At 48.1% G+C, this 23,759-nt stretch overlaps 13 protein-coding genes across 13 annotated transcripts; 11 read left to right on the forward strand and 2 right to left on the reverse strand.

Annotated features, from left to right (window-relative positions):
* Window positions 1-1,175: 1,175 nt before the first annotated feature.
* Window positions 1,176-1,637, forward strand: N7533_005736 (resistance to Congo red protein; the record flags this gene model as incomplete). Its single annotated transcript, XM_057102386.1, has 2 exons — window positions 1,176-1,312; window positions 1,373-1,637. 2 exons carry the CDS (start codon window positions 1,176-1,178, stop codon window positions 1,635-1,637), a joined length of 402 nt encoding a protein of 133 aa, XP_056962016.1.
* Window positions 1,638-2,410: 773 nt separating this feature from the next.
* N7533_005737 (arsenate reductase ArsC) lies at window positions 2,411-2,818 on the reverse strand (the record flags this gene model as incomplete). The annotated part of the gene is made up of 1 exon (XM_057102387.1): window positions 2,411-2,818. The coding sequence occupies one exon, from the start codon at window positions 2,816-2,818 to the stop codon at window positions 2,411-2,413; it is 408 nt and encodes a 135-aa protein (XP_056962017.1).
* Window positions 2,819-4,043: 1,225 nt separating this feature from the next.
* On the forward strand, window positions 4,044-5,111 carry cyt19 (uncharacterized protein; the record flags this gene model as incomplete). Its single annotated transcript, XM_057102388.1, has 5 exons — window positions 4,044-4,244; window positions 4,313-4,417; window positions 4,478-4,820; window positions 4,877-5,020; window positions 5,080-5,111. 5 exons carry the CDS (start codon window positions 4,044-4,046, stop codon window positions 5,109-5,111), a joined length of 825 nt encoding a protein of 274 aa, XP_056962018.1.
* A 1,476-nt stretch (window positions 5,112-6,587) lies between these two features.
* N7533_005739 (arsenic resistance protein ArsH) lies at window positions 6,588-7,488 on the forward strand (the record flags this gene model as incomplete). The annotated part of the gene is made up of 2 exons (XM_057102389.1): window positions 6,588-7,016; window positions 7,081-7,488. 2 exons carry the CDS (start codon window positions 6,588-6,590, stop codon window positions 7,486-7,488), a joined length of 837 nt encoding a protein of 278 aa, XP_056962019.1.
* A 607-nt stretch (window positions 7,489-8,095) lies between these two features.
* Window positions 8,096-9,439, forward strand: N7533_005740 (arsenic resistance protein; the record flags this gene model as incomplete). The annotated part of the gene is made up of 4 exons (XM_057102390.1): window positions 8,096-8,333; window positions 8,411-8,553; window positions 8,619-8,705; window positions 8,789-9,439. The coding sequence occupies 4 exons, from the start codon at window positions 8,096-8,098 to the stop codon at window positions 9,437-9,439; spliced, it is 1,119 nt and encodes a 372-aa protein (XP_056962020.1).
* Window positions 9,440-9,886: 447 nt separating this feature from the next.
* N7533_005741 (bZIP transcription factor) lies at window positions 9,887-10,358 on the forward strand (the record flags this gene model as incomplete). Its single annotated transcript, XM_057102391.1, has 2 exons — window positions 9,887-9,913; window positions 9,972-10,358. The coding sequence occupies 2 exons, from the start codon at window positions 9,887-9,889 to the stop codon at window positions 10,356-10,358; spliced, it is 414 nt and encodes a 137-aa protein (XP_056962021.1).
* Window positions 10,359-10,505: 147 nt separating this feature from the next.
* Window positions 10,506-10,823, forward strand: N7533_005742 (uncharacterized protein; the record flags this gene model as incomplete). The annotated part of the gene is made up of 1 exon (XM_057102392.1): window positions 10,506-10,823. One exon carries the CDS (start codon window positions 10,506-10,508, stop codon window positions 10,821-10,823), a length of 318 nt encoding a protein of 105 aa, XP_056962022.1.
* Window positions 10,824-11,575: 752 nt separating this feature from the next.
* On the forward strand, window positions 11,576-12,003 carry N7533_005743 (Polyketide synthase enoylreductase; the record flags this gene model as incomplete). The annotated part of the gene is made up of 2 exons (XM_057102393.1): window positions 11,576-11,791; window positions 11,854-12,003. The coding sequence occupies 2 exons, from the start codon at window positions 11,576-11,578 to the stop codon at window positions 12,001-12,003; spliced, it is 366 nt and encodes a 121-aa protein (XP_056962023.1).
* An 854-nt stretch (window positions 12,004-12,857) lies between these two features.
* On the forward strand, window positions 12,858-15,395 carry N7533_005744 (GcvT family protein; the record flags this gene model as incomplete). The annotated part of the gene is made up of 1 exon (XM_057102394.1): window positions 12,858-15,395. One exon carries the CDS (start codon window positions 12,858-12,860, stop codon window positions 15,393-15,395), a length of 2,538 nt encoding a protein of 845 aa, XP_056962024.1.
* A 396-nt stretch (window positions 15,396-15,791) lies between these two features.
* On the forward strand, window positions 15,792-16,043 carry N7533_005745 (uncharacterized protein; the record flags this gene model as incomplete). The annotated part of the gene is made up of 1 exon (XM_057102395.1): window positions 15,792-16,043. The coding sequence occupies one exon, from the start codon at window positions 15,792-15,794 to the stop codon at window positions 16,041-16,043; it is 252 nt and encodes an 83-aa protein (XP_056962025.1).
* A 476-nt stretch (window positions 16,044-16,519) lies between these two features.
* Window positions 16,520-17,214, forward strand: N7533_005746 (GNAT family N-acetyltransferase; the record flags this gene model as incomplete). Its single annotated transcript, XM_057102396.1, has 2 exons — window positions 16,520-16,701; window positions 16,758-17,214. 2 exons carry the CDS (start codon window positions 16,520-16,522, stop codon window positions 17,212-17,214), a joined length of 639 nt encoding a protein of 212 aa, XP_056962026.1.
* Window positions 17,215-17,857: 643 nt separating this feature from the next.
* N7533_005747 (uncharacterized protein) lies at window positions 17,858-20,961 on the forward strand (the record flags this gene model as incomplete). Its single annotated transcript, XM_057102397.1, has 2 exons — window positions 17,858-18,274; window positions 18,328-20,961. The coding sequence occupies 2 exons, from the start codon at window positions 17,858-17,860 to the stop codon at window positions 20,959-20,961; spliced, it is 3,051 nt and encodes a 1,016-aa protein (XP_056962027.1).
* Window positions 20,962-21,068: 107 nt separating this feature from the next.
* Window positions 21,069-22,978, reverse strand: N7533_005748 (fungal specific transcription factor domain-containing protein; the record flags this gene model as incomplete). The annotated part of the gene is made up of 3 exons (XM_057102398.1): window positions 21,069-21,312; window positions 21,374-22,673; window positions 22,882-22,978. The coding sequence occupies 3 exons, from the start codon at window positions 22,976-22,978 to the stop codon at window positions 21,069-21,071; spliced, it is 1,641 nt and encodes a 546-aa protein (XP_056962028.1).
* Window positions 22,979-23,759: the final 781 nt, after the last annotated feature.

The raw sequence follows: 23,759 nt of genomic DNA on the forward strand, positions 1-23,759 counted from the left end.
CAATCTACTACCTACTAGTAAGTACCTTAGGAATCTTCTATTTTCTTCTCTTTCGTGCCTGATGCCGCCGAACTGATCTGTAACCTTCTTTCCCTACCACTGCATGAGTGGAAAATCTTATCGACTGCCAACTTGAATGTGCTATGGTCATACTTGTGCACTGACAACGATACCTGAGATATTCCACTTCAATTTGGGCATCAGATGATGAACCTATACCTAGTAACAGCCTCGGAAACATTTTACCTGGATAGCTTTGGGTTCAAAATTTTGGTCACCGACATTCTCTCTGTAGTAGTTGACAGAATTTCATTCTGACCAAATTTGATTGGCTTTACTGTCTCCAAATTCACCGCAAGATAGATCTGCTCAATGCGACATTTTACTAGTAACTGACTCGAAATTCGATGGGGACAATACCTACTAGGTGATTTGATCAACTCTTTGGATTTTCAGGGCTGTGCCTAACTAGCTGGGAGATATCTGGGGGAGTGGACCGCCAAGGGCGCATCATCGATTGTCGTATTAGGTGATCAAATACGACAACTCATGATACGAACCTTTTTTAAGTTAGAGTCGATTACGCCCAAAATCATATACGCCCATTTAGCGATTATTAAAAAGTCCTTGGCCACAGATACTTTTCTCTTAGAGAAGGCCGAATTCCAAATTTTGACACACTTTCTTGGGCGTTTTAAGGCTGCGCCGCACCATCCCAAGAGGGGGCTCAGTACAATGACAGGATCCACTAGTGCATTATCCCAAAGCAGTAAAAGAGTGGCTTGCTTACGGCAACTCTTCGACTGGTAGACGTTGACGATGCCAATAGTTACCGCTATTTGGAATCAAAGCACAGCCTCCCGCACGATAGGACATGCGCCCCATCCTTCATGATGTCTTGCTAGATTGATTTGTATAAATTCTTTTCTGGAATTTCCAAAATCAACTTATAAAGAAGCAACGACCAAATCCGATACCTACTACTACTGCAAACAACTCCTTCTCCATTACCAACAGGTTGTGAAACAGACATTCCCCTTATATCTTGCTGGTATCTGTGCTCTTCTCGACCATTTCTCAAGTCCTACTCATCAGTCGATCATCCGCAAAATCGCAATCGAGCCTCCAGCAGTTCCAAATCAACCGGAAGACCATCCTTCTCCTTCCCAGCACAAATGACGACCGGCGACTGCCTTTCAGGATATTATTATAGAAACGATGGCTGTTATCGAAGTGATTGGTATATATGGGGGCGCTGGGCTGTCCTAGTCGCTGTTGCTGTATTCCTATTCACTGGCATCGCTCTATTCACGTACGTGACCTGTCTTATTTTCGGCGCAAGAAGGACTATGTTTGCTAACCCGATCTCTAGATTTGTCGCCCGACGCCGTCGCAGCAGAGGGCTGAACCCATATTATGGCACTGGTTGGATGGCACCACAAAGACAAACATCTCGCCCTCAGAATGGAGATAATGTAGAAATGCATAATCCACAGAGGCGAGCGAATACCGAGACTCTGGCCAACCCGCCTCCGGCATATGACCCGCAACGCCTGCCTGAATACGAAAACACAGCCACAACCACGATACCCAACAACGGTCAGGACAAGGTTGAAAACCAGCAAATTCGCTCTTAGATATATAGAGACTAGCACGAAGGGGGCTTTATAATCCACGGGGGGTCCCAACAGTACTTGTCCTTGAAAAGGACTAGTTTGATGGTTGCGGCACATGATGGGATGTTACCTACTTGACCAATCACCACGCAACGGGATTGGATCAAATGTATAATGTATTCGTTCTGAATTTGTTTGTTTTGTGATATTATTCTTTGTGCTTGGGATGGTTGCAACTTTTAAGAAGCGTATCTTATTATCTTTTAACAACAGTAGAACTTTTATCATCTAAACCCTTGTAATTTCTTCTACAGTGTGTCCCGAAACTGGTGCAACCACTAACACCCTTTGATTGGCTTTCTTGCCACCTGCGCCGAGATACTACTCTATATCTGGAGTTATCTGGAGTACCCATGTAAGCTGAGTGTGTATTGGTTTCTCCTCCTCCTTCTCCTTTTGTGCGTCGTATGCTAGTCATGAATTACGAGGTGTCTCGCTACCAGGTCTACTCCACACAATGCATTCATATGTACTACTTATCCCCGAATAGAGAGATATGTAGAGACGTATGATTATAATTGCCTATTATATAATCATTAATACCTAGATATCAACATGACTCGGAGGTAGAAAATACAGAATATGTAGCTCGCAGTCCGCACCAGTTCGCCACCACGACTGCCCAGCTACCCAGCATCTTCAGCAAAACACCAATGCCAGCCATGTCGCCATAGTTCTACATTGAGTAGCACGGTTGACAACTACAGCCTTCGGTGAATTCTCCTCAAGTGGCATCAGCTCGAAGACTGGAGCTCAGCAATAAGACCCTCGATACGCTGACGAATCTCCCGACGAATAGTCCGAACGGCATCTAAGCCTTCGCCGGCAGGGTCGTCAAGTTTCCAATCGAGATAGCGCTTTCCGGGGAAGAAGAGGCAAGCATCGCCACAACCCATAGTGATGACAACGTCGCTGATTTGGATCGCATCGGTGGTGAGAATCTTCGGTTTTTGGTCGCTAATGTCGATACCTTCTTCGAGCATGGCCTCGACGACGACGAGGTTGATGGAGTCGACTGGAGCCGATCCGGCAGAACGGACTTCAATGGTGTCGCCGGCGAGATGGCTCAGATAGCCGGCAGCCATTTGAGAACGACCGGCATTGTGGACGCAGACGAATAAGACGCTGGGCTTATTGACCATCGTGTATGTCTTTTGAGTGGTCGACGAGGAGATCGTTGTGGAATAGCTTCTTCAAGTTGGACGTACCAGTGACCTCAGGAGGGTGAGATTTTCACGGTCGCAGCCCTGGAGTACTTGATGGGTGTGGAGAATGAGGAATGTCTCCAGGATATCACAATGCTATGGAAAAATGATGGTGATACATTCCTATAAGCAAGAGAGACAAAAGGATTCTGTTGTTGGTATTTATATACCACGAGTTGGCTTAACAAAAAAGCAATTCAATGTTGTTCTAGAACGGTCTTATGTATGAATTGGAGTGCTGGCCCACAGTACAATAGCGTTTGATGGGGGCTTTTCATAATTCATAGGTCGCAGCGCATGCAAAATCACACCTGGAATAGAGCCTACAATGCTAAAATTGAAATTATTGCCTCATCATATCAATGATGAGTTTAGGATTTTGGTACTTGGCAAATCTGGACTTGCAGCTGGCGGCCTGCTTTATTGTGAGGCGAACGGGATGTCGTATTTGAAGATTATTTTGGCATTGCCATATCCCTGGGCCCACAAATCCATGGCAATACATATGTATGTCACTGGGACACTATGACTGGTCGAAATTTTGGTACAGTACTAGTAGTTTGTATACTATCATGGTTTCGCTATGATTGGTCATTAGCGATCTGTCACTGATCTCATGTGATTAGCTGTCATAAAAATCGCCTGACGGTCAGACTCACAATACTGTACAGTTCCTATGCCGAGTTCATTTGTCTGTTGAGATTCGTGTGGGGGTAGCTGACTAGCCTTTTTGTTATCCTTTATTATTTTACACCCTCAATCTACTGGTACTAGCTATGACCATTGACCACCACAAGCATCTCGGCCAGATCTTACGTTTCTTTGTATTGGTAAAACCACTTTGTTCAGCGAGATCCACTCGGAGTGTGATGACATAACCACCACCTTTTCTCTTAGTCCGTGCTGAAGCTGGTGACATACCAGTTATAAACATTCACCCAGTCACGAGCATCTATCGTAGTCTTAAATGCTTAAATCCAGTCAAAATTAATAAGGACGGCCGCTTATTCCTCCGTGTGTGAATATAAAGCACCCGTACCTACTGTGTGCACTCAAAAAAACTTATCATTCTGCCAGTCTCAGCCACGAGAGACCTATTCGCTACATCAACAATACCCCCCTTGAGGCTTCATAAAGTTACCGAGTTGGAAACATCTACAAAATGTCCAGCGATACCTATAATCTTGTTCAGTCCCGCTACGGTGATATCGCTAAGCAGACTGTCACCACTCAGCAGCACGAGAAAGAAGAGCAGATCGCCAGGGCCTTTGGCTACAGTGCGGAAGATCTCGGTTCGCTTCCAGAGAAGACAAATCTCGGATTAAGCTGCGGAAACCCAGTAGGGTTTGCCAATATGAAAGAGGTGTGGTGCTTAACTGATATCTTTGCGTGAAGGTGACGAATGGAAAATGCTAACCTTCGAATATGTAGGGTGAGACGATTCTGGACCTTGGCAGCGGCAGTGGCATTGACGTCCTCCTGGCGGCCCGTAAAGTCGGGGTCAACGGACAGGCAATCGGTGTTGACATGACAAAGGTGAGTGGTTCGAGTTCGAGTTCTTACCTCCATATAGACTAGAATTGATAGTAAACACAGAGCATGATCGAACTCGCCGAAAAAAATATGCAGAACGCGAGAGTGTCCAACGCCAGATTTATTGAAGCAACTATCAATTCCGTGCCACTGCCAAATTCTAGCGTCGACTGTATCATTAGTAACTGTGTTATCAACCTCGTCCCAGCCACCGACAAACCGGCCGTGTTTGAAGAGATTGCTCGCCTTTTGAAGCCGGGCGGAAGGGTTGCCATCAGTGATATTCTGGCTCGAAAACCGCTTCCGGATCACATGACTAAGAATATGGCGCTGTATGTTGGGTGTGTCGCCGGTGCGAGTGAGATTGCGAGGTATGAGGAGTACCTTGAGCAGGCCGGATTCGAGGGTATGCATACCGCCAACAAAGGCACTTGAGGGTCTTATGTATTAACTTGCCGGTAGGTGTACTCATTATTGACACGAAGTCGGACCTGAATCTGTACAAACAGTCATCTTATTTGCCTCAAAGCTCGTGCTGCGGCAGTGGGGGTTCGAGTAAGGAAACTACGAGTGACATTGCAGAGTTGGATTTCAATTTGTGGGTCGGTCAGTTATTACCATCCATCCTGGCTGAATCTTGATCGCCCTGTTCACAATTTTTCCAGGCTCGTTTCAAATCTACGCTATCAAAGCTTAGGTGACTTCACTTAATAAATGTTATGGAGATCAGGTGCTTGAATCCGGCTTGGTGAGAACGCTCTTCAAGTTGCAGTGCATGGCTTGGACAAACGCAGTCCCATATGTTCAGGATGAGTATGTACAAAGCGGTGACCGTGAGACCTTGAATTAGCCCAATTCGATCTCAATTAAATATTTCATCGTATGATCATTTATTTAGCAGCTGGAAGATGTCCATGTTATTTACCATGCAACTGGCACTAGACTGACACCCTAGTTCCGACCGCACATCCTGCATGTCGGAGTAGCTCCGCATGGATGAAATTACTATATCGGCTGCAGTTTCGCATGGGGTACATTGTCCAGATCGCCTGGAGTCCTGGCGCCAGTTGTGTGGTTGTAGCGTTGACGTATCAGGAGTGGAAGGGTCGAACGGAGCGCTCAGCTCCGAGTTCCCGTCGGAAATTCGGCTGTCAGTTGGAGCCATCTGTTGATAAGTGACTAGGCTCGAACTCGAGGTCGATGAAGTATCCTCCGTAGGCTTTTTCTCGGGCGGTGGATCGTTGCGCTCGTGATTTGATGGGCTCGGTTTCGCGGAATCCACTATATTCGGTTTGGGGGATTGCCAAGAGTGCGATCGCGCTATTAGCACAGCTTCCGAGTGCGACGTGGGAAGCGAAATATGCGCTGTATGTGCTCTTAAATATTCTTGAACTTTCTGGTCAGAAACACCATGCAGTATGAGCAGCGAGCGGAGAAGACTGTTCTCTATTGCCACTTTACGCCCAGCCTCTTGCACCTCTCGTGTAGCGTTAATGCCCTCGATCTGAAATTTCTGCAGGCGTTGCTCAAGATCTTGAATATATTCTTTACGCCGTGCACGCGAACGCCGTTGGTTATCGCGAATTCGTACTGATGACGAAATTTGATCAGTCTGGGATATTGTTAGTCCCCGAGAATAGGGCTGGATCGCACATATAGCCTCTTGCAAGGTGGCCGACCTTTAATTTTCTCGACTGTTTGTTTGGACTCTTGGTCCTGGTCCTCATCATGATGATTGTTGTTATTTTTAAATGGCTGTAAAGTGTGCTGTGGCGACTGGGCAATTCGGAGGATCCAGTACGGGGAACGAGAGTTCAACTTCAGTTAATTAAGGTAGGCAAGGCTTCCCAAGCCCACTTAGCCTGTTTGGGAATTTTATTTTACTCAGCCAATCAGCACCCGCCAGTGACATCCTACTCACTGCGTTTCCCGGCCCCGATCTGGTTATCTAGAAATTGAATATAAGAAAGACATCTGTTCTTCAGAATTGCTTTCACCCAAACCGCATAAAAATCCATACAAGGCTCCCTGATGATTGCTCGTTTTCGATTTCCCTTAGCACGCCAAATAACCCCGGTCATTGGCTCAGCGGCTAGTCTATCGCCTTACAGATATACCACCATGGCGCATCCCGCGATTGCCCAGTCGGTGCCAATTGTTCCCGACTCTGTCAATGGGTATAAAGAGCATACGATACCCCGAGCACCCGTCTCTGGCCATACCGCAGAACGGAGATGACGCCGAGATCCGTCAGAAATACCGCCCCTTCATTCTCGACGACGAGGCCGAGGACTGGGTTAGTGCCTTGGAGTTGACAACTGTCATGGACTTGGCAGCGCAGGAACTGCAAAAATCAAGCAATCGACTTAATGTGCTGGTGTTGTATGGCAGCCTACGTGGACGATCCTACTCTCGCCTGGTGGCGTTAGAAGCCAGCAGGATTCTCTTCCGTCTCGGGTGTGACGTGCGAGTATTTAATCCCGAGGGGTTGCCGGTGAAGAATGACATCGATCACGGCCATCCCAAGGTGCAGGAGCTCCGAGATCTAAGTAAATGGAGCGACGGCCATGTTTGGGTGTCCCCCGAACAACATGGGAATCTTGTGAGCACTTCTTATCTTCCCTCCCCCTTCCCATGCATGATTTCTCATTACCGACTAACTACAGACCGCGGTCTTCAAAAATCAGATCGACTGGATCCCGTTGTCTACCGGGAGTGTACGTCCAACGCAGGGCCGGACTCTCGCTATTGCGCAGGTGTGCGGCGGCTCGCAATCGTTCAACGCCGTTAATTCTCTGCGTCTTCTCGGCCGGTGGATGCGCATGTTTACTATTCCGAATCAATCTTCAATCCCGAAAGCGTATACGCAATTCCCCGATGAAGGTCAACCGGGAGATCAGAGGCTTATTCCTAGTAGTAACCGAGACCGACTGGTGGATTGTATGGAGGAGTTTGTAAAGTACACCTTCCTCATGAGGCCTCAGTTGGAAATTTTTGGTGATCGATTCAGTGAGCGGGAAGAGAAAAGAGCCAAGGAGGAGAAGCTAAGGCTAGCACGAGCGACACAACTTTAGCTACTAGTACTAGATACCTGGGGGGTTGTCTTCGTTGTATAGTATATATACCAGTACTAGTACATTGTGGCATTGAAGAAGTCAGGCTACATATTTTACTATATGCACTTGTTAATGTGAATAAATTAGCTTTGTTGTACAAGATCCAGCGGTCCTCCAACCCTCTTCTTCTAGCCTTGGATTCTAGCGGACGAGATTCGCGACAATCTGTCCAAATATGTGGAAATCTATCTTTGCTGTTGCTCTCTCTTCCAAATTCAAATCTAAATATGCTCTCCATTCGATGTTTCGATAGCAGTAACTATTAGACATTAGTAGTAACTACGAACTGATACATAAAATTTTCGTTTCTAGTGAGTCACTGACGCGTTCTAATTGGCTACAATTAGTCCCGTGCGGCAGCCAGAATGAGGCGTTGACCAATCAGCATCGGCTGATGACACTCCAGGGCTCAGATACTACGAAAGAATCGCCTTGTCTTCTGTCAAGTCAATGTTTATATAACCTCCACCTCGAAGACTCCCTCCGAGATTTCACATATCATCCGAACCTCCAACGACTAGGATAATCGCCTTCAATGGAACCAGGACCATCTCAACATATGAAGATGACCGAAATTGACTCCCCATCGGGCGCGGCCGCCCAGGCTCCTTCCACTCTCAACGACATAGAAAAACAAGCAAGCCAGTCAGAAGCACCGCAGAAAAAAAATTCTACCTTCAAAAATCTCGGCCTTTTGGACCAATTTCTCGCGGTATGGATTTTCCTGGCCATGGCAATTGGTATTATTTTGGGAAATTTTGTGCCAAGCACTGGACCTGCGCTACAACGGGGGAAGTTTGTTGGTGTTTCGGTTCCTATAGGCAAGGGCCCATCGATTTCTCTGCATTGCCCGTTTCAATATGCTAATATATATTCACAGCTGTTGGCCTGCTTGTTATGATGTATCCTATTCTCTGCAAAGTGCGCTTTGAGAGCTTACATCATGTTTTCAAAACCCGTCAGATATGGATTCAGATTGCGTTCAGTATTGTTGTTAATTGGATCATTGCCCCATTCTTCATGGTAAGACTCCAATATTTCCACTTCCTCTCTAATCCAACTCCGAAGTTTAACACGGAATACTTTAGCTGGCGTTATCCTGGGCTTTCCTTCCAGACGAACCCGAGCTACGCCAGGGGCTGATTCTGGTCGGACTGGCACGATGCATTGCTATGGTAAAAACACACCCGTTCCCCGGCCCAACAGCATTGCGAACAAACCTTTATCTTTGGACTCGACGATACTAACAGATATTCAGGTTCTAATCTGGACCGGACTGGCAGGCGGCGACAACGAATACTGCGCCATCCTCGTCGCCGTGAATTCCCTCCTGCAAATGGTCTTATTCGCACCCATGGGCGTCTTCTTCATCCAAGTCATCAGCGGCGATATCATAGCCTTTCAATACTCCACCGCCGCGAAAAGCGTCGCCGTCTTTCTCGGCATTCCCTTGGGCGCAGCAATCCTCACGCGCTTCACTCTCCGCTGGGCTACAAGTCCGCGATGGTATGATGAGGTCTTTCTGAAATGGGCAAGCCCCTGGTCTCTCATTGGGCTTTTGTTCACGATATTGGTGTTGTTTGCGTCTCAGGGTCGTCACGTTGTTCACCAGATTGTCTCTGTGGTCCGGGTGGCCGCGCCGCTAATTGTTTATTTCGCGGTTATATTCTTCTTGACGTTGTTGGTTACGTACAGGTTGGGCTTCGGGTATAAGCTCGCGGCGACACAGAGTTTTACCGCTGCTAGTAATAATTTCGAGTTGGCGATTGCCGTTGCTGTTGCTACATTTGGAGCAGACAGTAATCAGGCGCTTGCTTCGACTGTTGGGCCACTGATTGAGGTGCCGGTTTTGTTGGGGCTTGTCTATGCTGTTAAATTGATAGCGAAGAGACTGGACTGGAAGGATTAGTGAAATTCATATCGTCTTGAAAAACGTGACTGTAGTTCATCTCGGCGTTTGATAAGGTGCTTGCCCAGTTAACCCCCACAGTTAATGGGGGGGTCACCTCCACGGTCGGCCAGCAGAATATTAGCCACATCTCTCACATGAGAGTTGAACGGGATATCTGGTAATGCGTCGCAGCCATTCGTATCGCCTTGATGGTGCCATTTTTGATCTCTCTAATCACAAATAGGATTCGGCCTTCCTGGTATGTCACCAGTTACAAATTAGAGCGTCTCCATCTCGCAAAAAGTGGGGTCAAGAATCAAATTGGATTAGCGCAGCTTTGTGCTGACATCGGCTCGTTCTTCCACCCTATACCCCGTCACGAGCAAAGAGACTCTGAAATAATCCTCCCCGACAAAACTTTTCGATGACTGTCGTCTCCCTTAAAGTCTCGCTTCCTGTCTCAAAATGGCCCGTTTGAAAGTCAAAACCAAGGTGAATATTCTGCACAGATTGAATTACTGGTGGGTACACTCTGACCGCCACCTTCTAGGCTGATGATCTTACCAGAGTGCGCAACAACCAGCGGAATTGTCGTGCGCGCCAAAAGGAGTATATTCGCCTATTAGAAGAGAAAGTCCAGTCTTACGAGACTAAGCAAAAATCTCAATTTGATGTTATGCAGAAAAAGATAGATCTCCTCTCAGTCGAAACTCAGCTCCTAAAGTACTTTGTTGAGTTCTTAATGTCTCTGGTCAATTTGGCGTCTGTTTCGCGTCACCCACCATCACACCAGGCCTATGGAGTGGGAATTGAATCATACAACAGTAATTTGCTTCTGTCGTCTGGCGACAGCACCACTCTCGGTTTCATGCCGACCGTTCGTTCAATTCTGTACACGTCGAATGTGACGATGGCCATGTCCCCTAACAGCGTATAGGCAACCACCGAACCACGCGCCTCCACGTCCATAATGAGAGATAATGACTATCTACGCGGAGGGGGTTGTAATTTGTCAGCGACTTGCCTCCCCGTTGGCTCCCTTTTTGATGAAGTATCTCCATGTATGCCACAGTCATCTATGAATATGACGGAAGATCTGGAATTCCTGCACTACCCGCCACTGGAGACAGAGCCTTACAGTCATTCGGGCTCACAGTTCGAGCTGTCAGCCTTGGAAAGTCCCACGATGGACTGCAACCCTTACCTCTCGGATCTCGCCTTCCAACCCACCATCTCTTGTGCGGAGGCTTGCGAGCTCTTGATTAGCTACGTCCAAAAAAAGCCAGATTTGATGAGCCTTCACCTTAAACTTCGAAATGGATACAAAACTAGCCTTGTACAGGGAGAGGGATGCCGCGTTGACTACCATCTGTTGCTTACCGTTCTTTCAGAGAGGCCGTGATGGCCGGCCTCAGTAGAGCTGTGGGTCTCAAACACGAGCGTTGGACTGGTTTTTAATAAATAGAACAAACATGGTTGAATCAGGGTGATCAGAAAAGTCGCTCATTATCGTGGATTATCGTGAGGCATATCATGTTTCGCCCCACAGGCACTAGACTTCACTCTCTTTTCCTCCTAGCCGATCTTATTACGCAGGATTTTTTTTTCGATGCCTTTTGGCTGCAATTCAGATATAATCCTGATGAAAGGTGACATGGGACTTCCCCCCCATGTCAACCTTCGCGGTACACTCACCAGGCCACGAAGGTGCCGGCGAGATTATTTAAAATTGGCTCCAATGTGAAAGTTTTGAAAATGGGTGATAGGGTCGGGATTAAACCTATCATGAATACATGCGAATCATGTGCCCTGTGTTGGGGTAGCAAGGAGACATACTGCAAGTCTGCAGCTCGCTCGGGGTTGATGTCACCAGGTGAGCGAAATACTAGCAAAGCAAACCCCTTCTTTGAAACGAAATTCTGTTGCTAGTTTATCTTCGAGAAGGGACTTTATCAGCAGTATATCGTATCACCGGCTCGTTATGCATCTTCAATCCCAGATGGGGTCCCGGATGAGATCGCCGCGCCTATTATGTGCAGTGCAAGCACTATGTATCGATCATAGATTTAATCTGGCATCAAGCCAGGCTCTTGGGTGGTCTTTCTCGGAGGGGGCGGCGGGGTCGGTATCCAAGGTGTAGAGTTGGCAAAGGTTATGGGGTCGTGTCCCATCGTGGTTGATACCGGCGAGCCAAAGAGAACGATATCAATGGAAATGGGAGCTGAAGCATTTGTTGATTTCCAGGAATCGAATGCAATTGAGGCTGTTCTTAAGATTGCCGATGGGGTGGAGCACATGGCGTGTTTGTTACTGCTCCGGTTGCATATAAGGGCCTGCGCCAATTATACCGGCGACGGAATTGGAGCCGTCGTCATATGTGCACCGGAATACCACCAACCAATACTATGACACTCGGTCTGGACCCTTTTCAGTACATATTTGAAAACCTGACTGTCAAGGGAACTCTTGTTGGTAGCCGAAGTGATACAGCGGTCGCATTGGATTTCGCACGACGAGGCCTGCTCCGCCGGATCAGTGAGGTCTATCCAATCAACCGATTACCGGAGGCTGTGCAGAAATAACAGAGAGGAGAGGTTGCCGGGCGTATTGTCGTCGATTTCAATATGGAAGAAAGTACCTAGGTACCTAGTACTTGTACGAGAGAAAGGACCTCGGAGTCAAATAATTAGTAGTGGTAGCACTGATAGTATACTACCCTCCCAAGCCCACCACAACGCATCACTGGACAATATGCTATTCTTAGCTGGTCATAGATAAGCAAGAATAACGAGCTCCAATATTTATCCAATGAACATAAATAGAGATACTCTCAAGCAGCCAATTCCAATCCGAACGTGGGGTTGCCACCCGTACACGTGAGCGGCTCTCGGGCGGCTCTCCGGACGCCAACGGTCATTTGACTTTAGTTTGCTACACCCTGCCTCTGGGAAGCCAATCAATTTCATGTGGGATCATTCCGATAATGGTAACCTTATCCATTGTCGAAGATGGAAACTGGGCCTAAGCTCTTATCGACTGATCGCCCTCGGCACTTGTTGAGCTTCAAAATTATCAAAACTCCCATGGATTTTCGCGAGCTTTGCTACGTAGAATTCAATCCACGGAGCATATAGAATTGAATATTCTATGTGCTATAAAGGATCGGCTTTGTCTATCATCAGACTCCGCTTTTACTCATTCGGGAAAAGGAACCCTTCTGGGGTCGGTATAGTTATCCAACTACCGTCCGAGCCGATGCGGGGCCTGGACTACTTTTCCCACGGCAGGATGATAGCTATATCATCATCGCACGATCTGCGAGGAGAGGCACCCCTCCCCCGCACGATATCAAGAAAGCTCTCGGTCTGCTGTCAGGCGCATACATAAGAGGGGCCCCCTCCACAGCTTTGTCAAGCTCATCATTCACTTCTTCATAATGTCTTCCACGCAGCGTGTTGTTATCATTGGTGCCGGGATTGTTGGCACCAATCTTGCAGATGAGTTGGTCTCACGGGGATGGAAAGATATCACAGTCGTCGAGCAAGGCCCATTGCACATGCCTGGTGGCTCGACATCACATGCCCCCGGGCTCGTCTTCCAAACCACCCCTTCCAAGACGATGACACACCTAGCTCGATATACAGTCCAGAAACTTCAATCGATTGAGAAAGATGGCCAGAGTTGCTTCAATCAAGTGGGTGGACTGGAGGTGGCGACAACCCCTGCACGGCTCGTGGACCTCAAAAGAAAGCATGGCTACGCCTCATCATGGGGAATTGATGCACGTCTTGTCAGTGCCGAGGAGTGCCTTGAAATGTACCCTCACCTCAATAAAGACATGGTTCTCGGTGGATTGCATATCCCTAGCGACGGTCTAGCACTCGCAGCCCGTGCCACCCAGCTACTTATTGAACGTACTAGCAAAGCTGGTGTCCGCTATCTTGGCTCTACCCCCGTGACTGGTATCGAGCGTGCAAACGGCCGGGTGACAGGTGTGACTATTCCTGGTGGAACTGTCCCTGCAGATATAATCGTTTCCTGTGCTGGGTTTTGGGGCGTTGAGATTGGCAAGATGGTTGGGTTGCCAATCCCTTTGCTACCTTTGGCGCATCAGTACGCGAAGACGACTACCGTTCCCGCTCTCGCCGGTCGAGACCTCAACACTAAACCAAACGGCCTGAATGCAACCCTCCCAATCCTTCGACACCAGGATCAGGACCTGTATTTTCGTGAGCACGGTGGACAATATGGAATCGGATACTATGGTCATCGCCCTATGCCAGTGGTTGCTTCGTCCTTGGGCCTCACTTCTCCGAATGTCGACGAGAAGAACATGCCTTCCCGCCTCGAGTTCACCACAGAAGACTTCGCTCCTGCCTGGAAAGAATCCCAGGATCTCCTCCCCATTTTACGGAGTACTCAGATCGAGGATGGCTTCAACGGAATTTTCTCGTTTACACCGGACGGAGGTCCCGTTTTCGGGCAAGCACCCAATCTTGATGGCTTCTATGTAGCTGAGGCTGTATGGGTTACACACTCTGCTGGTGTTGCCCGTGCCCTCGCCGAAATTCTTACTGAAGGCCGATCTCAGATTGATATGACTGAGTGTGAGCTCACTCGCTTCGAAGAAATTCAACTCAGTCGTGACTATATCAGCGAAACTTCCCAACAAAACTTCGTCGAGATCTATGACATCTTACACCCTTTGCAACCAAAAGAATCCCCTCGTACACTCCGAACCAGTCCCTTCTATTCCCGCGAGAAGGATCTTGGTGCATATTTCCTCGAGCTAGGAGGCTGGGAGCGCCCATTCTGGTACGAAGCAAATGCAGGGCTCATCAATTCCCTCCCGGCTGAATGGAAGCCTGTTGAGAGAGATTCCTGGTCTTCGAAATTCTATTCACCTATCGTCGCTGCCGAAGCATGGAAGACACGAAATGCCGTTGCGATGTTTGACATGACCTCTTTCCACCGATTTGAAGTTGCAGGTCCTGGGGCTCATCAGCTACTCCAGCGACTGACAACTGGTGACATCACCACAGGCCCAGGCACCATATCTTGGGTACTTCTTCTGAATGATCAGGGTGGCATTTGCAGCGATATATTTGTGTCAACCCTGGGAAAAAATAGGTTCCAGATAGGCGCAAACACCGCTACTGACTTGGCCTATCTCTCCCGTGAAGCCCGCCGCCAAGGGCAATGGGTGCAAGTCCGCGATGTCACTGGCAGCACTTGTTGCATCGGCCTTTGGGGACCTCGTGCACGGGATGTGATCAGAACGATCAGCTCTGACGATTTCTCCAATAAGGGTCTGCCTTACTTTGGTGTCAAGAATGCAACCATCAACGGCATCCCAACAACTGTCTTCCGAAAGTCGTATGTCGGTGAGCTCGGCTGGGAGATTCAAACAAGTGCCGAATATGGCCAACGTCTATGGGATGCCATCTACCAAGCAGGCAAAAACCATGGTCTTATCGCAGCTGGTCGCGGTGCCTTCAATGCCCTAAGATTAGAGAAGGGCTATCGAACCTATGGCACTGATATGAACACCGAGCATAATCCATATGAAGCAGGTGTTGCCCACTTGATTCGATCGAGCAAATGGGAAGAATATGTCGGCAAATCTGCAGTGGATCGTCTCTCCAAACAGAATCCTGTGCGTCGCCTACGCTGCTTAACTATCGACGACGGCCGCTCTATGGTCCTTGGCAAGGAACCCGTCTTTAAAAATGGCAAGGCTGTTGGCTACGTGACCAGCTCAGCATTTGGGTATACAGTTCGCAAGCCGATTGCTTATGCCTGGCTACCTGGGAATCTAGGCGAAGGGGCTGGTGTTGAAATTGAGTATTTTGGCCGGCGTATTGCTGCCACCATCATGGCTGAGCCACTATATGATCCTGAAATGAAGAAGATGCTGGCTGATGAAGTTTCTATTGATCCAGAGCTCCAGAAGCCTGTTCGCTCTCGTCTTTAAATATTGGAATACTTGGTGCATATTGTTCTAGATGTTTTGTTTTTGAATCTTGATGTTTACCTAATGAATATGTATGACAATGAGCTATTGAGCGAGCTCATATATGAAGATTTTGTGGATACTAGTAGTTACATCAGCTATAATAGAATTCGTGGAAACCTTACTGTATATAGTAAGTCAGTCAAGTTGAGCCGAGCGACCCACGCAATGACGTCGGAGCTCTCGCCACGCGTGGCGGTACCAATCTGACTCGGACCATCTACAATTCACAATTTACAATATACCACACAGTCTTTCTTCTCTTCCATCCACAGCTTCCATTTATATCTCACAATATACCCTGCGCCACTCACCTTGTCCCCGATCACCAATACTGAATCTCTCCCTACTACCAAAATGCCTATCCCGACCGCCGAAATCTTGGACAAGGAGCGTCAGAACAACACGCATGCGACAGCCTCCGCTAGCTCCTCGGCCGAATCAAACAATGGAAATAACGGCCTTGGATCTGAATCAAGCACTGCCGATGATTCATCACGACTTTCACAACTCGTCGAGGGGGATCAGGCGCTGAGCAGAGAGGAGGCCGATCGCCTATACGAGGAGCGCATGGAGGAGGAATATGCAAAGAGAGAAGGCGGTGCATAGATTCTGGCTCTTTGAACAACAAGCGACTGTAATTTCCAGGCATCTCATCTCATCTCCTTTGTCATGTGGCTTTATTCATCTTTCCTGGCTGCGACTGCGACTGCGACTGCATGGGTGAAGTCGGTACTCGACACGATCCCACACATGCAATTATGCATTACGAGTGTACACTATCTTGCAAATCAATTGAGGCGTTCTGAATAGTATCAACTGTATAATCTATTACCATCTTTATTGATATCTTCGGATCATATGTCCCTTTGTTGCGTGAAGTGGGGGGGGGGGGGTGCCTGGAAGAGTGACTCAACATGGCCACCCTCCCTGGAGGTCGGTGAATCTCAAAACTTGAACCAATAGCCTTTCCTTTTCCCCCTCGGATACCAATCTTTGTACTTGCTCAGACTTTATCAAAAAAAATTGCACTTCACCACAAGGAGTCGATTAACACATTCCCGCGCCGGTCTGTCACCTACTAGATGGAGGCTGAATCGCAGGTCCCCACCAAGGGAGCTTTGTACCCGGAGCAACCTGTCAGAGTTGTCGTGCCTCCAAATCCAGATGTCATTGAAACCAAGAATCTTCGTCTGCGCCCATTGAAATCAAGCGACGCGGCACATATCTTCGAGTTTCGATCTCGACAAGATGTAGCAGATTGGTTGTAAGCTCATATCCAGGCAGAAGGCTCCCAGGCTCAACGTTGGCTAACTCATCTAGATGGCCGAAAATACCTCACAAGCACATCGAGGAAACAGAAGCAAACATCGCCGGGAAGATCTTTCGGACTCCCGATGCATCCGGAGCTATTGGCAGACAATTTCACTTTGCAATCATCGACGCCAAAGACCCCACACAAAAGGTTATCGGTATAGTTGGAATTAATTCCCTTGCTCCAGCTCCATCCATTGGTTACGGCCTCCATCCGGGCTGTTGGGGCATGGGCTACGCCAGTGAAGCTGTGACGGGATTGATAAATGCATGGTGGAAACTGAACCGGATAGACCCGGCGCAACTAAGATTGGCGTCAGAGAAGGAAAGACTATTCGCCGCGTGCAATAGAGAAAATTTCGGAAGCATGAAAGTTCTCCAAAAGAACGGATTCAAGGTCTATCGAGAAGTATACCTCGATGGAGATACGCTTGCGCTCCTTGTTCTAGAAAGACCGCAAAGTTAGTGGGCATCATCTACTATTTTGGGAATCAATCGTGCATCATCTGGTACATTCACCCCACATATTCAATGACGATCCCTGCCCTCGGAACTGTGAAGAGACCTTGTTCCAAGGTTTTTTTCAGATCCCAAAACCATGTACATGCCGTTAATCGGGACTTGACTCGGAAATCCCGAGTATCCACAATCGCTCGGCAATTAGACTCAGTTGAAGTGAAGAGCTGTGTTGTCCCATTGCTCATAGATTTGATACTAGTCCCTAGGTACTCATATATCAATCTCGGAAATTTAAAATTGAATATTCCGAGCTTTTCACAGCCTCCTCATTTCTAGCGATTCTGACTCTATATGGGACGTACAGGCGTGTACCCCGATTATCTAATCGGGTGAGGACGCATGTCGATCATAGCAGTTCAAGCTACTTTCTTCAAGCATAAATTGAGATCTTCAGAACGGATGTTGCTTGCTCCACCGACTATCATGACGCGGGAACCCCGGGAGAACCACCTTCAGCCGGCAACTTGAAAATTATGGATTTGGATAAAGATGTGAACGACCCCGCTATATGAAATGGAATCTAATTTAATTTATTTCAATTTCATTCTCCGGTAGTTTCCTACCTCGAAATCGCCTCACATAGCACTACCATGCGTGGGAGCATACTTTTGAGTGGACTGGGTCTCCTTGCAGAGGTAACCGCGGTATCCGAATATGGAACATTCCTGGACCCTGCCAACAATGCGAGCATGAAATTTCGGTATTGGCTGCCCGATGCTAGCGTTGATATCGAAACTGTTCAGAAAGACATTCAAGCGGCTGGTGCGCTAGGTGCAGGTGCGGTGGAGTTTCTGCCTCTCTACAATTATGGAGGGTCTCTGGCTGGGCCACCGTCAGGTGCCGACTGGGCGACGTATGGGTTTGGGACCCCGGCATTCAGGCATATTTTCAAAGCCTCTTTACAGGCTGTCAAAAGTGCCGGTATGCGCATGGATTTCGCTCTTGGTGCAAACCAAGGCCAAGGAGTACCAGCGGAGACTACTGATCCTGGCTTACACTGGGACCTTGTAAGTGAGAAGTCTCGAGTGTATGTTGTGACGTGCTGCTAATTGCTCTTTAGGCACCTTACCATCTAGAAGTTCCTATCAATGGATCCTACAGTGGACCCATTCCTGGATGGGGGACAGGAGAACTCATTGCTCTGATATCCGCGACAGTCATCTCATCTTCGCCGATCAAAAACCCTGGTAGCAGCCTCTTTTCTACACCACCCAACAATGCCACTAAACTGATTCTCCAGAGTGAGACTCTTGTGGAGCATACCGATAAGGTCAATGAGGATGGCACCGTGTCGTTGAGACTGAAGAATGGGACATCGCATGTGAGCAAACATGTTCGAGCCAGCCCCAAGCAGTACTTGTTTGCATTCTACCAATTTCAAGATCTGGTAAAGAACCTGGACATTGAGAGCAATGTCACAGGGACTATTTTCGATAACGGTTCCTACACCGTGGACCATTACAGTGCCCGGGGTGCTGAAACAACGATAGATTTCTGGGAAAACCATATCCTCGATGACACAGAGATCAGATCGCTTTTGTCTGAAGTGGGGACATATGGCTGGGAAGATAGTATTGAGATCAAATCAAACATCTCTTGGTCTTCGTCACTTCCCCAGAGATTCGAAAATATGCACGGCTATCGACTACACAAATACCTTCCCTTGTTGATGCACGGGAACAACAATCCTGGCGTTCAGCCATCACACCCGGGGTCCATCAAGTGTACGCTGGATAGTGAAGATAACGGAAGTGGCTTTGTGAATGATTTCCGTGCTGCTTTGGCGCAGGGCTATGGTGAATATCTTGAAGCCTTGACATCATGGCTGGAAGGCCTCGGGCTAGGATACTCTGCACAAGTATCTTATAACCTGCCAATCGATATGGAAACGAATATTGACCGAGTGACCGCACCGGAATGCGAATCATTAGCCTTTAATAACAACATTGATGGATATCGTCAGTTCTCTGGGGCTGCGAATGTTGCCCAAAAGCAAGTCATCTCTAACGAAATGGGAGCTGATCTGGACAAAGCTCTTCGTCTCCCAATTTCCGAGTTGTTGGGTCAGATCAATAGTGCATTTGCTGGCGGGATCAACCAAATTGTGCTGCATGGGCAGACCTTTACAGGCGACTACTATGGAACAACCTGGCCGGGCTATCTCACATTTTTCTTGCTTTTCTCCGAGTCTTACATGGACAAGCAGCCTGCATGGACGCTAGGCATGCCAGATGCCATCAGCTATATCAACCGTAACCAATACATCCTTCGCCAAGGGCAACCCCGAACCGATATTGCATTCTACAACAAAGTGTCCTACACAGACCCTCAGTTAAGCACCATATACTCTGGCAACGACCTGGTCAACAACGGTTACACCTATTCCTACCTAAACCCTACCAATCTCAACCTCTCCCAGGCATACGTGTCAAACAATCTGCTTGCTCCCGAGGCGCCTGCATTCCAAGCACTTGTTCTAACCGCTCACGAAAATGTTACTCTAGAAGCAGTTTCCAAGCTTCAAGAATTCGCCAATGCCGGTCTTCCTATTATTATCAGCGGAGGACTCCCAGGATATTACGCCAGTGGCAACGGATCACAACAGAAACCTGTACAAGAGGCTTTACAAACCCTCCAGGGCTCGCAGAACGTTCATACTGTTGAGAATGGCCAAATCACTGCAAAGCTTAACGAGCTTGATATCCACCCTCGTGTTGAGGTCATCACTCCCAAGAATGCTACATGGTATCCTATCCTACGCAGCGAGAATTCCACGGACTACATCTTCATCTTCAGCAAGGAAAGTACAGCGACGGGCCATATTATCGTCAACTCGACCAAAACCCCATATGTGCTCAATAGCTGGACTGGAGAACGAACTGCTCTTCTAGACTATCAGGTTGAAGGCCAAACCACAAAGATTCCTCTGAGTCTTGTCTCTAATGAAACTGCCATTCTCGCCTTCTGCGATGAATGGGCTTCGGAAGTTGCTACACCATCGTCGCATGCGGTTCATGTCCCCTCGAATGTCTTGGGGTATAGCATCACTGCTTCTGGAAGTTTTGTTGTGCATGCGACAACTGGACCACTTCCAAGTGATTATCTTTTGAAATCTTCCAACGGAAAGACATTCAACATCTCTGCAAACACGGGTTTATCTTCCTTCTCTTTGAAAAGTTGGAAGCTCGTTGCCGAGCATTGGGAGGCTCCACGCAACATGTCAGATGCGACGATCGTAGCTGAAAAGCATAACACGACACATCATCTCAGCTCTTTGGTATCTTGGCTAGATATTCCTGGGTTGCAAAACGCATCAGGCGTCGGGTATTATTCAGCACAATTCTCATGGCCCCCAACTTCTTCAAACAGCACTGGGTCGATTGACGGGGCATACATCTCGCTGCCACAGATTTCTCACGGCCTGAGGCTCTTCGTAAATGGGCAGCCTGTTCAAGCGTTGAATTTTGCCAGACCTTTGGTCGATATCGGTCCCTTGCTACGGAACGGTTCTAACCGTGTGGTTGCTGTTGTTCCGACTCTGATGTGGAACTACATTAGCAGCATCTACGATGATCTTGAAATCTCGGGGTCAAAGCCCATGTTAACCTCAGGCTCGCTGCCTAGCAAGGTCGATACTGGATTGATCGGTGAAGTCAGAGTCATCCCTTACACTGCCCACGACATTTCTCCCTAGTCACATGCCCGGGTAGTTGGTGAAAAGAAATCGGTTCATCTTCGCCCTTTCTTCTATTCTATGTATAATACACTAGTCGTTGCCGTTTAGTTTGAGCTCCTGCTCAATCATGAATTATGCTTCTCGATCGTACATCTCGCAAGTTTTTCAAGCGCCGTAACAACCTTCCATGCTCGCTCGGATTTTGAAGGCTCACCGCTCAGTTTGTCTTCTTGCTCTCCTAACTCTCGAATCTGAACCGCCATCAGCCGGATGAGCTCGAGGTCACTTGTTGCCTCGGGCGCTTGTGGATTTGAGATGATGTAGCAGAATATTGACACGATGGCCGAGAGCGGGTAAAATAATATCAACCTAAGATTATAATGGTGAGCCCTAGGTAATGTTCATGGGTCAATGAGGAGGCGACACATACCAGAAATCCTTTGGAGCCAACGCATACCCCACTGCCAATAAATAATAAAGTGAAGAGCGGCACGCGGCGATCGAAAGGATCAGGCTAGAGTTCACACCTTGGATCTCCGGTCCTTGTTTTCCCGACCAAGTTCCATATCGCCCACAAGCTTGATGGATATATGCCATGCAGTAGTGATATTCCAGGCGCAACATTAGGGACCTTATGTTCGGCGCAGAAGGTCTGCGGGCTTCCTGTGAAAAAAGCAAGGTTGGGCGATACTCCGCCGGAATAGACATGCGCCATTGTTCCAGATCTACATCCAGCTGGCGAATACCACTGAGAATGAGGGCATCGCTTTTGTCCAGGGCTCGTCGGGAGTAAAGATCGATGTATGCAGTTGACTTGATCCGACTTAACCGTAAGTCACCCGGATAAACCACATTGTCATCTCGTTCAAACTTAAGTGAGAAGTTGAGGTTTTCCTCGTATGCCGTTGGAAGATTGAGGTCGCAGTTGTACTCGAAAAGAGCCGGTGGTTGTCCTGAGCGAATACATAATTCTTTGTCCTGTTGGTAACATATCCAGAACAGGTTTCTTAGATGGTAGTCGCGTCGGAAATTTTCATCGCCGGTTGAGAGGAAGGTATTAGCTCTTGAGTAGCAGTCTGTAGTGTGGGCTCCGAGCCATAGAATGTGGCGTGCAGCTATGGTATTGCTCATCATGCCGGCTTGGACGTTTCCCGAGAGAAGATGAAAGGTCACAAGCATCGTAATGGCCTCTAATAGCTCCAGATGAGGCTGTTGCAGTAAGTTGATCGAGGCCATTATTGATGTCATGATTTCAATTCGCTGCGGAGCCGGCAATGCCGCAGGCCTTCCGGAGAATGGAGTGGGAAAGGTCGAGATGAATGCCCAAGTAGCCCATACACAGATCTTTGCTGTATGAACCCGATAAGGCGCTTCCTCTCGGGCTCCGTACGCCACATCCATGGTGTCCTGGAAAAACACCTCGTCAGGGATCGGCCAACTTCGACTATGGACGGTGTTCCAGTAGGCGTTAGTGAGTTGGACCATAGTTTCTCGGCCGGGTAGAGTCATCTTATCCAGAGGTACCGCATTGAGGCATCTCTCTGTGTCAATGATTGGATCGCGTTCCCAAGGTCGCGAGGCCGCCAAAGAAAGATCTGCTGGCATTTTCTCGCCGGTCAGATCCTCGACCCATTTCTGGCCTTCGGGGGAGAATAAAACAGCGCCATCGCTAAGGTTGATGTTTCCAACATGATGGATAAACGGGCGAACTTGAACTTCATTGGTGGGTTCTACTCACAGGACATCTTAATGATTTGAAGACGGGATATTTTGGAGCAAATGACAAACCTGGTTCATGGTTTTGAGGTTCTTGTTTTGGGGAGGCAGTTTCACGCACTCTCATTAACTTTCTGTTCGTCTTACTTTTTTTGGATATGGTTTCCAGGTCAGCCGGTCAAATTTTCCAGATAGTCGCCAAAGCTGTTGCACGCGACATACCGCTGGGCAGAAGACCCTCGAGGTCCCCGTTGCCTTTTCCGGTCATAAGTACAGGCGATGCCTCGATGAGCACACCAATTACATCGAGGTTGTGCATCGTCACATTTGATCTAGCAGGGGTTGTCAGTCTTCACTCTTGAATCATCGGAGAGGGGGAGAGAAAACGAGGCAGCCACCTTCTGTCGGAAACAATTGTCGCATGCCTGGGAACTGCGGTCCTTGGAGTTTGCAAGGAAATTGACCATGGCGCCCGCGCAGGTCTAGTGCCGTCGAACCTTATCTGGGATCTCACAGTCAGGAGTAGATGAGAAGTGAGCGAATCCCCGAGAGGCCGGCTTCCGAGTTGACCTTTCCGGGGAATAAGGTTTGGCCAGGCGGCCAGCCGACGATCAACGAAAAAGCGGGCCGGCCTGCGGCTACGAACTTCGGGAAATATTCAAGTTGCTGGAGTCTTGCTATTTTACTGTGAAACCAGAGACTCGATTACGGTGGGGGTCAGGGGGGGGGGGGAATGCAATGCCAAGGAAATCGAGCGGCATGTGAAGTGCGAGCTGCTGATAAGTCATGGAGTTTTGTTGCTAGTACAGGCATATTTCTGCGTGACATTGAAGAGCATTACTACTATCCTAATCAATTTGAACTCGTGCTACTACTAGTAATCCTAGGATACAAGTAGAAAAAAATACCACAGATTCCAGAGCGATAAGGTGATATATCTGGCAGCTTTAAGTGCCTAGATACGGAATACTAGTATTACTGATAGAAGTTTGCTCTTCTACATGTGCAGACATGGAGAGCAGCTGACTAGCAAAAAGGAAGCTCCCGCGGCGAGTCTCGAACGCACGATTAAAAGTTCAACCACGTCTCCCACCTCAACG

The sequence above is a fragment of the Penicillium manginii genome, assembly GCF_028828005.1.
Source record: "Penicillium manginii strain IBT 31320 chromosome Unknown utg000004l:1.0-7231830.0:1.0-7236170.0, whole genome shotgun sequence".
NCBI classification, from domain to species: domain Eukaryota; kingdom Fungi; phylum Ascomycota; class Eurotiomycetes; order Eurotiales; family Aspergillaceae; genus Penicillium; species Penicillium manginii.